The sequence below is a fragment of the Mirounga angustirostris genome, unplaced genomic scaffold (assembly GCF_029215605.1).
Source record: "Mirounga angustirostris isolate CCGP_5_RB_7025 unplaced genomic scaffold, mMirAng1.0.hap1 SCAF_5, whole genome shotgun sequence".
Classification (NCBI taxonomy): Eukaryota; Metazoa; Chordata; class Mammalia; order Carnivora; family Phocidae; genus Mirounga; species Mirounga angustirostris.
The window spans coordinates 67,777,712-67,792,892 of record NW_026991713.1 but is presented as its reverse complement, the minus strand read 5'-3'; the positions used below and the strand labels follow the sequence as shown (position 1 = coordinate 67,792,892).

At 38.9% G+C, this 15,181-nt stretch overlaps 1 protein-coding gene across 1 annotated transcript in view; it reads right to left on the bottom strand.

Moving 5' to 3' along the window:
* NELL2 (neural EGFL like 2) overlaps positions 1-15,181 on the bottom strand; it is a 326,039-nt gene that overhangs the window by 92,439 nt on the left and 218,419 nt on the right. Inside the window, exons 14-15 of the mRNA XM_064591364.1 lie at positions 5,120-5,242; positions 2,014-2,109 (exon numbers count right to left, since the gene is read on the bottom strand). Of these exons, the coding sequence (XP_064447434.1) occupies positions 2,014-2,109; positions 5,120-5,242 (219 nt within the window). The remainder of the gene's footprint in view (positions 1-2,013; positions 2,110-5,119; positions 5,243-15,181) is intronic.

The following is a 15,181-nucleotide window of genomic DNA, read 5'->3' as shown; positions in this document are numbered from 1 at the left end:
AGAAGAAACTTTGAAAAACATTGATATAGATTAAAAAAAACAGAAACAAAAACAAAAAACCTGGGTTTGGGGTAGAAAAACCTCTGTATTCAGCTGTTTACTCTATGGCCTTACAAAAAAAGTTAATCGTTTGAACCCAATATTTTTGTTTAAAAATGGAGGTAATACCTATCTTGGAAGAGACCTGTGAAGACTAAGGTGATGTATAGATAGTACAAGACACTGAGAAGTTATGTAACTTGCCCAAGGCCACATAACAAGTAAATGGTAGGGCTAGCTTTTGAACCCACATTTGTTTTGTCCTTCTCAAAGCCCTTGGCTCTTACAGATAGCTCCTTAGAGTTAAGTCTGGGATTGTCTTCATACAGACTGAAAGTTCAAAGATAATTAGAAACAGTTAAATATTCTGTTGGGTTATTTTTAACTCCCTAGTTTTAAATTTTACATGCTCAGATCAATCTTACCCCATTTCAGGTTTTCAAAATCTCATATGTAACTTTTTTTTCTAGTGGAAGAATGATGTACAGAATTAGGCATGGCCATTATTCATCTCAGATTTTCTAGGACAGCCTTTATTTCAAAATTACACACCACTGAAATGCCCTGAAAAATCCAGTATTTCTTTATCCAGACTCTTCACTAGAAGCAGCACCAAATACTGTATTCAGGAAACATGGTCACCACACGTGTGGATATAAAGGAGGCCCACAGTGTACCTTGATGTGTTTGGGTGTCTTGGTGGAGACCGTGGGATAGAAACATTACAGAACCATGGAACTAGAAGTGCCTAATTTTGACCTAGTAAATCCTATGATAGTTAATTACCAGAAATCTGTATTGTTAACAAGTTAATAAGCCCTGTGGGTGAGCCACATGCACAATGAGTTTGGAACTCCTGATTTAGGAAATAATCCCCTTAAGAAAGAGTCCTGCATATCAAAGATGGCCACGATCCATTTTCTATTAGAGACCTTTGTAACCAAATAGTCACTGAAGTTTGAAGATTATCACTTAGAGGTAGTTTTAGAAGGAAACAATCTAGTGGCGCACAGTGATCCGAGTATTCAGGAAAATTTTCACTTCCCAAATGGTCCAGAACATTTTCTGTCTCACATTCTTATCCATCAGCGTTTTTATTAAACCAGAGGATTCTGCAAGTGGAAAGGAGGCAGGGCATGCACCACATCTATTATATAGAGATTTATGGAAAGTAAGATGAGAACCACCCATCACTGGTGGTAGCAGCTTTCTCTCAGGGAGCATAATGGACTTTCTGAGGTCATCTACTATTAGAACCCACTTAACCCAAAGCAACCAAAACTACTGTTGACATGATTTTAATTCAAGAGCTATTATTCTCCTGGTGTGTTTTCAACCGACAAAATATCTTACTGTGGATCATAAGATATATACAGACTATGTAATTATATATGTTATATAATATATAACACACATATATATTAGTTTCTAGTATTAGTATCCATTAGAAAGAGTGAATTCAAAATGAACTTGGATGAGGAATAATTAAAAAGTAGAAAACTTTAAATATTTTGTAAATAAACAGCAATGAATGCATACTCCATGTTCCAGGCAAAAACTTATTAAAAATTCTCAAACGTGAAGGCAGGAAGTAGTATGTCCTAGGAAGGGAGTTGGCCATAAATTTGAACTCCATGCTTTAATACAGTCATACAGATTCCAGGAAAAATCAGCTCCAAATGAGTAAAACAAATTATGAAGTCACAAAATCCTGGCCAATCCCAAATATCTCTCTAAAAAAGTCCAATATTCTTCTAGTTGACAATAGCTGCAAACCCTCCACAGAATGACTTTGGGCAAACGCCCAGTGAATATGCATCACTGAAACTTCCCACCTCCTCCCTCCCAGCACTTCCTTATTAATAATGCCACGCTTCGAGAGCCACTTGAAACTTGAAACATTATTTTCCTCATGGATTACTTTATACATAGGCGTAAAAATTCATTTTCTAGAAGATGTAATGATAGTCTTACCCGTTTCACAGCTGGGCCCGGTGAAGCCTTGCGGGCAGGCACACACATTCGCAGCAATACAAACTCCTCCGTTCCTACAGCCGTCTTTGCAAAATGCTAAAAATAATTCAGATACATGACTTTAATATTTTAGAAGTAAGTAGTTCAAGATACTTTTCTTTATTCCCTTGGAGATGTGGACATCGAATTATGTATGTTATTATACTTTCAAATTCCCATAAGACTTTCCATGCAGGTAAGAAACTTCAACCCAATTTGTAAAACAGTACTCTTTTCAACATTAAAGAAATATTTCACCCGTAAAATAAAACACTAAACTTTCTTTTAGCTAAAAACAATAACCTGCACACAACAGGAAGTATGTGAGAATTAGAGTTGCATCTCATTGTAACAGTCCACCTTGAAATGAAAACACGAAAGCTATCCTAGAGCTTTCTTAAGGAGCAAACTACCATTTAGAGACTGAGTAAAGAAAGAGAAAATGATTGGCTCCTATGAGACTCTGATCATTCTACACACTGGCCAATGTACCAAAGTATTAGAGAAATGCCCCGTCTTTCACAAAGTTCTAAATCAGTCCCAGTGATAAGCTGGCCAATGGTAAGAATTGGCTGTAGTGGTCTTCAGAAAGAGCCTTGCGCTCCTCTGCTGAGGACAGGTCCGGATCCAGGATCGAGGGCAAAGGCATTGCAAAGCCTGCTGTGTTAGTGGGGTTTGTGAGTGAGGGGAATTCTTCTATGAGTAGGAAAAGGAGCCAAGATCTGAGCCATTGCAAGAGTGACCTCTTGAGATGTGCTGCCCAATTCAAAGAAGGTGAGAAAAACAAGATTGGTGAGACTGAGCACCCTTAGATGCTTCTGTTTCCACTTTAGCTTGTTCTTTGGTTCTATAAGGCTCAGAACCCATTTCCTCAGCCTGGCAAGGCCTGTAATGGATGAATTAGGCCAGCTTGTTTCAGGCACTGGGGCAAAAGCTTTCTCTCTAGTTTTCTGGCACGTGCTTCCTCTCATTAGTTAGGATGTACTTTCTCGGAGTGGTAAAATGGAGACATCGGGGATTCTGGTGCTGATTTAAAGGAAGGGGCACAAAGAGGCCATTCGGCTTCTTTGGTTGTAGGTCCCAATCTGTCTTCATTCCAGGCAAAAAGAGTACCTAGTCACCAAGGATTTGCAAAGACATTGAGAATGTAAACCTCATAAATAACAAAGGGTCCATCTGCTAAACCGTGTGTGTGTCTTCCTTGGAATACTGTGCAAGGACATAGCACAGGACTCAATGATTCAGATCCTCCATCTACACTACTTATCTCTCAGCTTTTGACATTCCCAGCAGGAATACACACATGAACTGGGAGTCTTTATTCAGGCAACCTAGAGTCTCAACTTCCAGCAGAAATTTTGGACCCATGGAAGTTCTCCTTCCTTCAAAGATAAGAATTACCTGTCTGCATCTGCTCATGATCGCAAGAGTTCTTTATGCTATAAGCTTTATTCTTCACATTAATTATGAATCAGAGTGAAAGAGAAATAAGAGTGAGAAGTTGGGCTCCCAGATGAAATCTTAACCCCTCTCCTCTGCCAATTCTCAGTATATCTGGGTGCTCTGAGGAAGTCCTAGGCAATGGGTTTTAAACATCTGGCTTTTCTCAGGATCTGTCTAGTTTCTCTGGCAAAATCTTGGGATTTAGACCTCAAAGTGAGTAGGCCTGTTCACATTGCTCTAAATTAAAGATTCCCATAGACTTTTTTTAAATTAACTTTATTTTATTATGTGAGTCACCATACATTACATCATTAGTTTTTGATGTACTGTTCCATGATGCATTGTTTGCTTATAACACCCTTTGTTCCATGCAATATGTGCCCTCTTTAATACCCATCACTGGGCTAACCCATCCCCCCCTCTAAAACCCTCAGTTTGTTTCTCAGAGTCCATAGTTTCTCAGATTCCCATAGACTTTTACAAAGCAGAGTAATCCTCTGGCCCAACGATATCTGCATCCAATGTATTATTGTAGACTAGGTCTTAAGACCCATGCTCATCGGCCATCCCTAGTTATTTCCTACCTCCCACATCCACCGTGTCATACCAAATTGATTTTAGTCAACTCCAGGATAATGGGCACATGTATTTGAGAAGTGGGTAGTTTTTATATGAATCGTAAAAAAATCTATAGGACATAATAAGGAATACCGACTTTAGCCTAAAGGAGTTTGTGGAGTTTCCAAAATAGAACCTCTATTTCCCTTGGGAAGTAGGAGGTAAGCCCATCTGATGAAGGAAAAGAGGGCATTGGTGAACTAATTGGTAAATTAGTGGATAGTGGTGCACTACTGTCCACTGATGGAAAGGAAAATCTGGGCTCAACAGGACTTTTAAAAGATTATTGATTGGCATTGACAAGCCAGCAAAAATGGGAAACCACAACAAGTAGAGACCCAATATTCCCAGTTAATTAGTGTTCAACAGCTCAAAAGAGAGTAGAGAAGAAACACTGTCAGACTGACCCCCGATAGAGATATTTATCGTGGATTTTGGTAGTAGAACAAATGGGTTGACTGTACTGTCAAAAAACACAGCTGTCACGTTCGGATTCAAAAGTAAGTGTTTGAACCTGGGAGGAGACTGGCAAACTGAAAGAAAAGGGAGGATCAGAGAAATTGCGCTACTTCTGTAGCTGGTGTGACGCTGCTAATTGTCTGTACCGCACAACTGAAGATCAAGAGTCATGGAAAGAACAGAGCAGGCAAATTGGAAGCAGAAGGACTTGGGGCAAGATGATACAGGGTTGACGTCTGAGATTTCGAAGGTGGAACAGTTCCATACAAAAGTGCCCGGTGTGATTATAGGTGTGGTCTGCTGGACAGGAACAGAGATGGAAACCACTGTGGTGGAGGTCAAGGAATGCTACATCAACGCGGTTGAATAGTTTGGCCACGTAAACACCAACATAACCCAGGAGGAAGACTGTGAGCCACACTGCAAAGCTCTCAGGGGTGTGGGAAGTCCCTGGAAGGGAGATGACAGTGATGAGAAGGAATGGAGGGAGGTGAAGAGGGACTGCATTATCCTTAATGCCCCGGGCGCTGCCGTTTAAACCTTTCACCTTTGCATGTGGTTCCATTCCCCGTATAGCCTGGCTTGCAAACACAGTTGTGTCCTCCAACAGTATTGAAGCATAAAGCATTTTCATCACAGTTGTGCTGATTTGTGATACACTCGTCGTGTTCTGGAATGAGAAATACAGTCTGGTTACTCAAAGACAGATATTCAAAGAGACTGCATTTTAAACTGCCTCTGCATTTGGTTATTGCGTGGTATTTCTTTCAAACACAGATTTCCACAAAGTATATATTAAAAAAGAGCGCATATTTTGAATATTGTATACTCCTCTTGAAATACATACATAGTTTACACATCCACAAACCTTGAATGCAAAAGGATTTGGACAGAAGACCCACCAAGAGGAGGAAGGAATGGAAGAAGAGGAGAGGCAAGAGTGTGGATCATTCTCAGAAGTGGATCCCAGTGCCGCTGTATACAGTCTCTGTGATTAATATTTGGGGAAGTTATTCTCATGAAATGAATCTGCTACCTCTCTCTTCATCCTGTAGCATGAAAAAGGGGCTAGGAAAGGATGTGAAATTGTATTGACTCATGAATCCCGGCCTGCAGGAAAATAGAGTTGAAGCTCTGGGAGTTAGTTAGGGTGCAGTTATCAGCTGCACCCCACACTTCCAGACATAAAGATACACATGCAAACTACTTGGGGAATATCTGACCTCCTTAGGAAAGTTCTCTCCTTCTGCAAAGAAAGTGTCAGAGTTCTGTTAAAGAAGACAACTTGCTTTTATGATATGTGCAAATCCAAACTTTAAAACACACAATCGATATGGTACTTCCTTTCACTGTGGGCAACCTGACACTTTAGAAAGCACTGAATCATCTGATTCTCCCAGCACCCCTGGGAGAGGTAGAACCAACATCATTATAGCCATTTTAACAACGAGTCAATAGTGGCTTCGAGTGCTTAAGTTGCCTGCCCAAGTTCACAGGAGCATTAGGCAACGTCAGAATTCTAGCTCTGTGTTCAGCAGAAATGTAAATATAAGGAATAAATACAGTGAATATGAGAAAGAAAACAGATCTGACATCAAAATCAAGATGAGTAGGAAATGAAATATAAGTGAGGAAATGTATATAAACTAGTTCAGCAAAATCCCTAAAAGTGGCACTACTCATCATGTGGTCTCTTACATAAATACTACTTAGGCCTAAAATTAAAAATATATTTTAATACACTTACATTAATTGAGCTATTGATTCACTAGGATATAAATCATCAAAGCAGAAAGAAGTATTCACTTTTCATTTTAGAAGTCTTTGTATTCTAGACAATATGTGTATTATTCCAGACAATATATTATAATAATCATGTATTTATAACTTTGAAAAAAAATTGCTTTGGGCATATTGAGATTAGACTAAAATCACTTATTTCAACTACTAAAATAGAATGCTATATTTTTTCAAATAAAGATTAACATTTTGTGCCCTGCGTTACATATAAGTGCAAAGTTATAATAGTTTGAACTATAGCCCTGTAATAAAATTCTTAGATTTTATTCCCAATAATCTTTCAGAGGAAAGAGAGCTCTCAATCATTAAGGTTTTAGAATTGCATGAATAGATATCCTCCAAATGCCTGGCTGAATTTCCCCAAATTGTAGAAAATTCCACCTTTATTACCTAGTATCAGAAACTTTCATAGTTTTTTACAAATTCATGCCCATCGATGATAGCTTAGAAAGTACCTGGATTACACATAGGGGCAACCGTTGGACCACTATACAATTTCCGAGGGCCAGGAATGGGCAGTCTACCTACCCCTGAGTCTGGCTGCCTGGAGCAAAATAAATCTACACTCTCAAGTTTGCACCTGCTGCCAATTTTCTTCCCAGTGCAATTCAAAGTGCTGCAGTTAATCTATAAATTTCTATATGGACAGCCGTAGGCTCTTTAAAGACAGCTGCTGATTGATTTGATGCTGTTTTCATCCCTGCCTTGGTTGTCTTCTTAATTAGACAGAACTCACTCCATAGAGGAGGGGCCTAACAGGATGAGCTTAGCACCCAGTATGATGATTCCCATTCACGTTAATTAATTACACAACCCGGGATCTGGTTACCCCTGCTGTCATTAACTCTCGAGGTCACTGAAATGAGTAAGCATGCTCCTGAGCAATTTGAGGGTAAAGAAAGTTTTCAGGTTTTGAAATACACCCACACGCTCCTCTACACATACCGTTCCCTGTGCCTGAGGTGCCTGCCCCTCTCCCGGCAAACCCCTACCACTTCTAAAGATCACACTAAAAAGTCTCGTTTTACGTGCAAACACCTTTCTCGCCACCTCCTGCAGAGTTAGGGGCTGTTGGCTGTTTTCCCTAACACCATATATAAGGCTCTGTTATTGTATTTTATCAGAAATGTCTACTACTCCTTGATTCTCCATCTTCATGCTCTACCAGGAACTGTTAATTTTTGGACAAGAATTTTGTAAATTTATTTGTGTTTCATTTCAGCATTCAAAGAATGTTTCTTAAATATACAATTAAAAGAATAAATGACCAAAGGAAGAAAGCTAGGAAATGCTTCCTCTGCCATTATAATTCAAGCCAATCTCAATTCGTTCAGTTGTAGACAAGATGCCAAATAGAAGGCTACTGAAAATCTAAACTGTTTTTTTTTTTTTAAAGATTTTATTTATTTATTTGACAGAGAGAGACACAGCGAGAGAGGGAACACAAGCAGGGGGAGTGGGAGAGGGAGAAGCAGGCCTCCCGCAGAGCAGGGAGCCCGATGTGGGACTCAATCCCAGGACCCTGGGATCATGACCTGAGCTGAAGGCAGTCGCTTAACCAACTGAGCCACCCAGGTGCCCCCTAAACTGTTTTTTTTTAAACTAATTTTACTGTGGTGATATTTTGTTTGGGATATTTCAAATATTAATTAAGGTAGCAAGACATACTTAGAGAACAGAAAATATTAATTCCTTTACACTGTCACTTTAAAATTTTTCACACTACTTAAAGTTGGTTATACTTATAACCATCAACTAACAGTAAACCGTGATCTTAGGAAAAGTTTTAAAAAATGCCTATGTCTTGGGGTGCCTGGGTGGCTCAGTCGTTAAGCGTCTGCCTTCAGCTCAGGTCATGATCTCAAGATCCTGGGATCAAGCCCCACTTCAGGTTCTCTGCTCAGTGGGGAGTCTGCTTCTTCCTCTGCAGCCCCTCACCTGCTTATGCTCTCTCTCTCTCTCTGTCTCAAATAAATAAATAAAATCTTTTTTTTTAAGAAACGTCTATGCCTCACAGAAGAATTAACTTAAATTTGATAGCCCTCCACAAAACAGAATGTGAGTGAGACATGGCGCAAATATTCTATAAGGTCATCTCAGTAAATAGGTAATTATTGCTGCTCTATGTCCAGTTTTGGTCAAATGTCAACTTCTTTTTTTTTTTTTTTTAAAGATTTTATTTATTTATTTGACAGAGAGAGACACAGCGAGAGAGGGAACACAAGCAGGGGGAGTGGGAGAGGGAGAAGCAGGCCTCCCGCGGAGCAGGGAGCCTGATGTGGGGCTCGATCCCAGGACCCTGAGATCATGACCTGAGCTGAAGGCAGACGCTTAACGACTGAGCCACCCAGGCGCCCCCAAATGTCAACTTCTTAGCCTTTCCCTGACTCTCATATCCCTGAGGACTCCACCAGCAACCCACCAGTCAGGCTCTCCTTTTTTAATACTTCCTCCAACATTTGTAACATACAATACATTAAATTAAATAAAATAAGGAGGGAAATATTAAGATAAGATTTAAATCAATATTATGTTGCAGCGTTGTTTTTTTTTTTAAAGATTTTATTTATTTATTTGACAGAGAGAGACACAGCGAGAGAAGGAACACAAGCAGGGGGAGTGGGAGAGGGAGAAGCAGGCTTCCCGCCGAGCAGGGAGCCTGATGCGGGGCTCGATCCCAGGACCCTGGGACCACGACCCGAGCCGAAGGCAGATGCTTAACCGACTGAGCCACACAGGCGCCCCTATGTTGCAGTGTTTGAGAAGAGCATGGCAGGATGTAGTAGTAAATGAATTTCAAGTGTTAGTTCATATATATTGAAAAGCAGACATTTCAGACCTGCTGTTCACAATATCCAGTTCCTAAGATTCAATGCTATTTTCACATCCTCAGTTAAAATCTTCATTGTTCATGTGACATGACAGTCCAGATAAAAGCTGGGATTGAAACCAAATACACCTCTCTCTAACTGTTCTTCATTAAAAATAATAGCATATGGTTATTTTAATCAAAATTGATCACATTTTGTATCTACACATTTTAAATTTAAAATGGAAAAAATAAACATACAGGAAAAAAACATCACTCAACAGTACTAAACAAAAGTAATGTAGTTGTCAATCATTATACATAGACTCAATAGTCTTATAGTGATAGCTGGCAAAGATTTGTCCTATGTGCCATAATTTGCTATGCATCCTTATGTACTCCGTAAAACTGATTTCATACCAGTGATAGGGGTCAATATATTCAAATTCCTCTACAGAAAAAAAGTGATAATTATATACACTTGGATTTATCTAAATGTCACATAGAACAATAATACTTTAGTTTCACTGATCAACTCCTAACCTGAGTAGCTTAATGTCTCTAAAATCATTTTAAGACTCCATACCTAACAGGTCACCGGTCATTGTTACATACAGTTGGACTTAAATTGAGCTTGAAATTTGGTATTCATATTGAGCTGTTTCCAAAATGAATGTACTATCTAGAGACAAAACGGTCACGTTAAAATTCACATAGCTTTTCTTACGATTTCAACACAGACATACAATACACATAGCACATGTTCTATTCAAGAATTTCACTGATACAAAATGCAAATACTACAGAAAATAGGAGTGAAAAGTAATTTAAGTATATCTGTAGATATACATTCAGTTCAATTACATACAATTTTCTTCAAGGTCTATTTGTGTATTACAATTTTCTTAGGATTAAAAATGTGATTATAAAAAATTTGATTATAAATGGTAGCTCCCTCAAAAAGCTTATAGTTTAGTTGGGGAGATAAGACAAAAATACAAATGCCTTTAATATGTGGCTTTGTTATGAGAAATAATGAAGTAAAGAAGAAACCTCTGTTTACACAGAGCTGCAGAGATCAAAGGGTAAGAAATCATTTCTGTTGGGTCAGAGAGGAATTCAAGAATAACTTCATGGAGAATGGAGCATTTGACGTGGATATTGTTATGTGTGTAGGGAAGATGCAGATTCCAAAATGAAACAGCATTCATGTACTTTGCTTCTTTTGTTTTTGGAATCTTGAACCTCTTACACATTCGAATGAACCTGAATGATTTGTAATAACCGTAGCTATAATTCAGTGCTTACTACATATTGCATACTTTATAATATACACTATCTCATTTAATCCTCATATTAATTAGGAAACATTATTATTATTTTCAAAAAAAATTAAATTAGGCTTGGAGAGAGGTCAAGTAGCTTGCCTGAGATCACACGGCTAGTAAGAGGTAGAGCTGTGAATCATATCTGACTCCAAAATCTAGGTTATTGATTGCCAGGCAGTAGGGTTGCCTGACATATTTACTGTGTGTGTTTTCCCCAATCTGTTTTTTTTAATCCCAGTGTTTTCCTTTGCAATTGCCCAGAGGTTTTGGGTTTTAATGTTTACAATCATTTAATGTCTTCTTGTCATATGTGGAGTCTTCCATTGCTTCACAATTAGGAAGTTCTCTCTCTTGTATTATCTAGTATTCTTTTTTTTTTTTTTTAAGATTGTATTTATTTATTTGACAGAGAGAGAGAGCACAAGCAGGGGGAGTAGCAGAGGGAGTGGGAGAAGCAGACTCCCCACTGAGCAGGGTGAGCAGGGAGCTGGACGTGGAACTCGATCTCAAAACCCCAGGATCATGACCTGAGTTGAAGGCAGATGCTTAACCGACTGAGCCACCCAGGCGCCCCTATTATCTAGTCTTCTTAAGACTTTAGGAGCATTATTAAAATTATAGAACTCTTTAGGGCAAAGCACTGAGGTACTTTCTGTTCATACTAAAATCTATATTTTCACAAGACTGAGAGTTTAGCACTGGGTGTTATATGCAAACAATGAATCATGGAACACTACATCAAAAACTAATGATGTAATGTATGGTGATTAACATAACATAATAAAATAAAATTTAAAAAAAAGAAAAGGAAGATACCAATATAGTCAAATACAAATGTTTGTAAAACAAAGTGACCAGCTCACAGAACTTAGACTCAAGCACTCATTCCCCCAACTGAAAAATCTCTGGAAGATCAACATTAATGGTTTGGCAAATAGACACCTCCAGTATCCAAGGATCCTCTCCTCTGACACCTGGCCAGGCCCTGATAACAAAGTCCACTGCTTCTGGATAATTCTGCCTCACACCCTCCAGCAGTATACTAGATCCTCTGACACCTTTAGACTCTAGATTCTGCTCTTCTGGTAACAGATTATAATATACCTTCACTATCCTCAGAGAATCTTTGTTTTCCTCTGATGGATTTTTTTTCAGTCACAAGAATTATACCGTCTATGCTGCATCTTCTACTCTCCTGTCCAAATCCAGAAATGTTGGGAAAACAGCAGCTATCATAACATATAGGTGTAAGTGCCACAAAGAAAGCTTCTTTACTTTCCCTGACCCAAGTGTTTCCTGGAATATAAGTTTACAGTGAGTAAATTCTCTCTTAGAATGTGGCAGGATATGGCTCTAAACATAGGGACAACCTACCTCAGGTCTTAACTGTTATCTGCTTATTAGAAACCTGGGAACAAGTTCCCTCAGGCTTAAGCCTGAGTAAATCTTGGAGCAAGAAAGCCCACAGAAATGTAAATTCTTCTTGAGGAGCTGTTAAATGAAACCACCAAACTATTTGTTTAGAAGGATGATTTATCTCAAAAATGTAGAGCTGCTTAGTCATTTCCTCTTCTATTTCTATAGACCAGATTGCTTGCTGTAAGATATCAATGAGGTTGCAGAAACTCACTCATGAGTTTCACTCATACGTGTTCCCACCAAAGTAAGTATGTAGTTACCTACACTGGCCGACGAAGAGCATCAAAACAAGATAGCCCACGGGTCTGCAGTACTGAGACCTCTTATTTTACTCTAAAAAGGATGGCAACACTGTGAGTCCTCAGATAAAATATGCCATTTCTATTTATCAAACTAAACAACTCTTTGGACTTGTCCACAGCTCCTTACTACATTCACACAATAATTATTCTATGGAGAACTTTTCAAGATGAGCACAAACTGAATTGAGAGAACGTTCTGTATTACAATTCAACAAGTGGTAGATGGTTTGGGGGTCTAACAAAAAGAACGAGAACTCCTTCTTTCCCTCACCCTCCTTCCGTGCCCTCGATGTTTGGTGGTCTGGTATACGAAGATATTGTGCATGCTGCCACCAGCAATACATATCCCTGCAATCACAACGTGCATATCCTAATGACTGTTGACTCTCAGGGACATTGTTGCAATTCACTGAATGGTTTAAAATGTCCTCCATCAACTGTTCTGTACTAGGACCATAACTAAATATAAAGGACAGAGGAGAAAAAAATGAGAAAATTATGTACTATTTTAATGAGCAATAGCAGGGAGGCAGTGTGATATGTTAAGTTTTCTAGACAGGCTTGATATTTTTAAAAGATTTTATTTATTTATTTGAGAGAGAGAGAGCACATATGAGTGGGGGGAGGAGCAGAGGGAGAAGGAGAGGGAGAAGCAGACTCCCCACTGTGCGTGGAGCCCCACTCCAGGCAGATCCCAGGACCCCGAGATCATGACCTGAGCCAAAGTCTGACACTTAACTGACTGAGCCACCCGGGCGCCCCTACACACACAGGCTTGATTTTTGATGCCATTTTCTCCTAGTTCTCATTGGCCTTGACAAAGTAAGCCAATCTTTCTAAGTTTAAATGAAGAGATTAAGACCTAGATTAGAGAACTGTTGTAAAGAGTAAACTTACATGATGGATGTAAAGACCCTGACAAATAACAGCCACTTGATAAATATTAGTTACTTTCTCATCTTATTACCTACTTCAGTGGGAAAATTTCTTTTGCATTTATTAGCTAAATAATGTCCTTTCTTTTCTATTTCAATTCTGTGGAGAAAATGTAGATGTCTCACAGAACTTTCTCTTTTCATAATCTTTTCTGAAATCAAATGCATTTGGGACATTTCTTTGATTTCCAAAATGTACTACTCTCAATGGTTACATCAAGGGGAAAAAAATACCTGCTATCATACTTACCAAAAGCTATTCATTTTGTTTCTTATGATTATCTTACTTATTCACTTTATATTATAAAGAAAAATCTACCACAATGTCATTTTAACAGAAACCTAATTTTAACACTATTAAAGGGACTACAAGAAATTACACTTTAACCCTATTCAATGCCCACATTGGCCGCAAACCCACTAAAATGCATTTTTAACACCCAAGTATTTTTTATTCACTACTCAAGCTTCCCATTCACTGACCTCACCAATTCAATACTGACTTCTTGTTATTCTTCATTTTGTTTGGCAACTAAGAATTTGTTCAGACGTCTTTCCTCTGACATGCTTGGTTTATTTTCTTCTAGTCCTTTCACTGGTATGCTCAGCCTCTCTTCCTAATCCTTATTTGATCAAGCATCTTAACAACCAGAGCACACTCAAGTTTCCCCTCTATCTTTATAATAATTTTGCAAGGTAATCCAAATTCTGATTTTACAGTAAAAAACCCGTTTTGCTTTTTCTGGCGTTCCATGAAATAATCTTTGTCCAAACACATTGTAGGGCAACAAAATTCTTGTAACTATCAGCAGATGATTTGTATTTTTTCTTTCAACACATTTATGAAGCTTCTCTGTGTGATCCTTGCGCTCTGGAGGATGCAAAGATGCATGAACTGGGATTCATGACCTCAAGAAACTTTTGAACCATCACAGGATTGAATAGATAACTATGATATATTCTCAAAAGTGTTTAGTGTTTTAAGAATGAAAACAATAGTAATAGGAACAATAATGACATTAGCTAATTATTAGGCTTACTAGGTGCTATCAAGCACTGTGTTAAGTGTTTTATTTGCATTATCCCCTTCAGTCTCCACAAAGCCTTACCTGGGAGGCACTATTATTATTCCTGTTTTACAAATGGGAATACAGAGCTTTCTCAGAGAAAATACATATCTTGCCCAATATCATGTAGCTAGGAAGTGATAAGGCAGGATTGGCCTTCCGTGTTTTAAAAAGCTACAACCTATAAATAATGATCTCGTGAGGCTTAAAGAGGGAGAGGTGAGGATTGACTGAGGGGTCTAGGAAAGTATTATATAGGCAGTAGGCCAAACAAGTGAGTCTTGAAAGATGGGAAGGGTTTTAACAGGAAAAGGGGAAAGATGGGGAAGAGGATTCCATATGGAGAGAACACGGGTGCAACTGGTAAAAGCATACAGACCACGGCAGTCCTGAAGTGGCCGAATTGGCCTGGGTGATGACCAAAAGGGAACAGTGAGCAATCAGTGTGGACAGGGTCAGGAATACGACATGATTTTATCTGGCGGGCAATACAAAGCCACTTCCAGCTGTACAGTGAAAGGCGGCATGATAAAACGGGTGTTGATGTTTAGGGAAATGAACAGCGATGTGTAGAGGAGGAGAGACCCACTCTCCTTAACAAAGTGGGTGTCCTATGTTATCAAGCCAGCATTGTTCTCTCTCTTTTAAGTCCTTCTTTCTTCCTTTTGATTCTTCTCCTTTTGAGTCCGAATTGGGTTATTACTGGGAGTTGAGACAGCAGTCTGTACAACACTGAGAGGTGAAGCAAAAGAATGAGGAGGAGGAGGGGAATGGGTACAAAGCAAATAGAAGCTGAGTGCTTATCACCTGGCAAGCACCGTGCTGAGCAATGTATATGTGTGGCATACGGAAGTCCTACAGGATGTAGGAAGAATAATTGGGAAGCGAGAACATAAAGTTCACAATCCTTTCAGGCAGGAATCTTGTCTTATTCATTTTCTTCATCCCC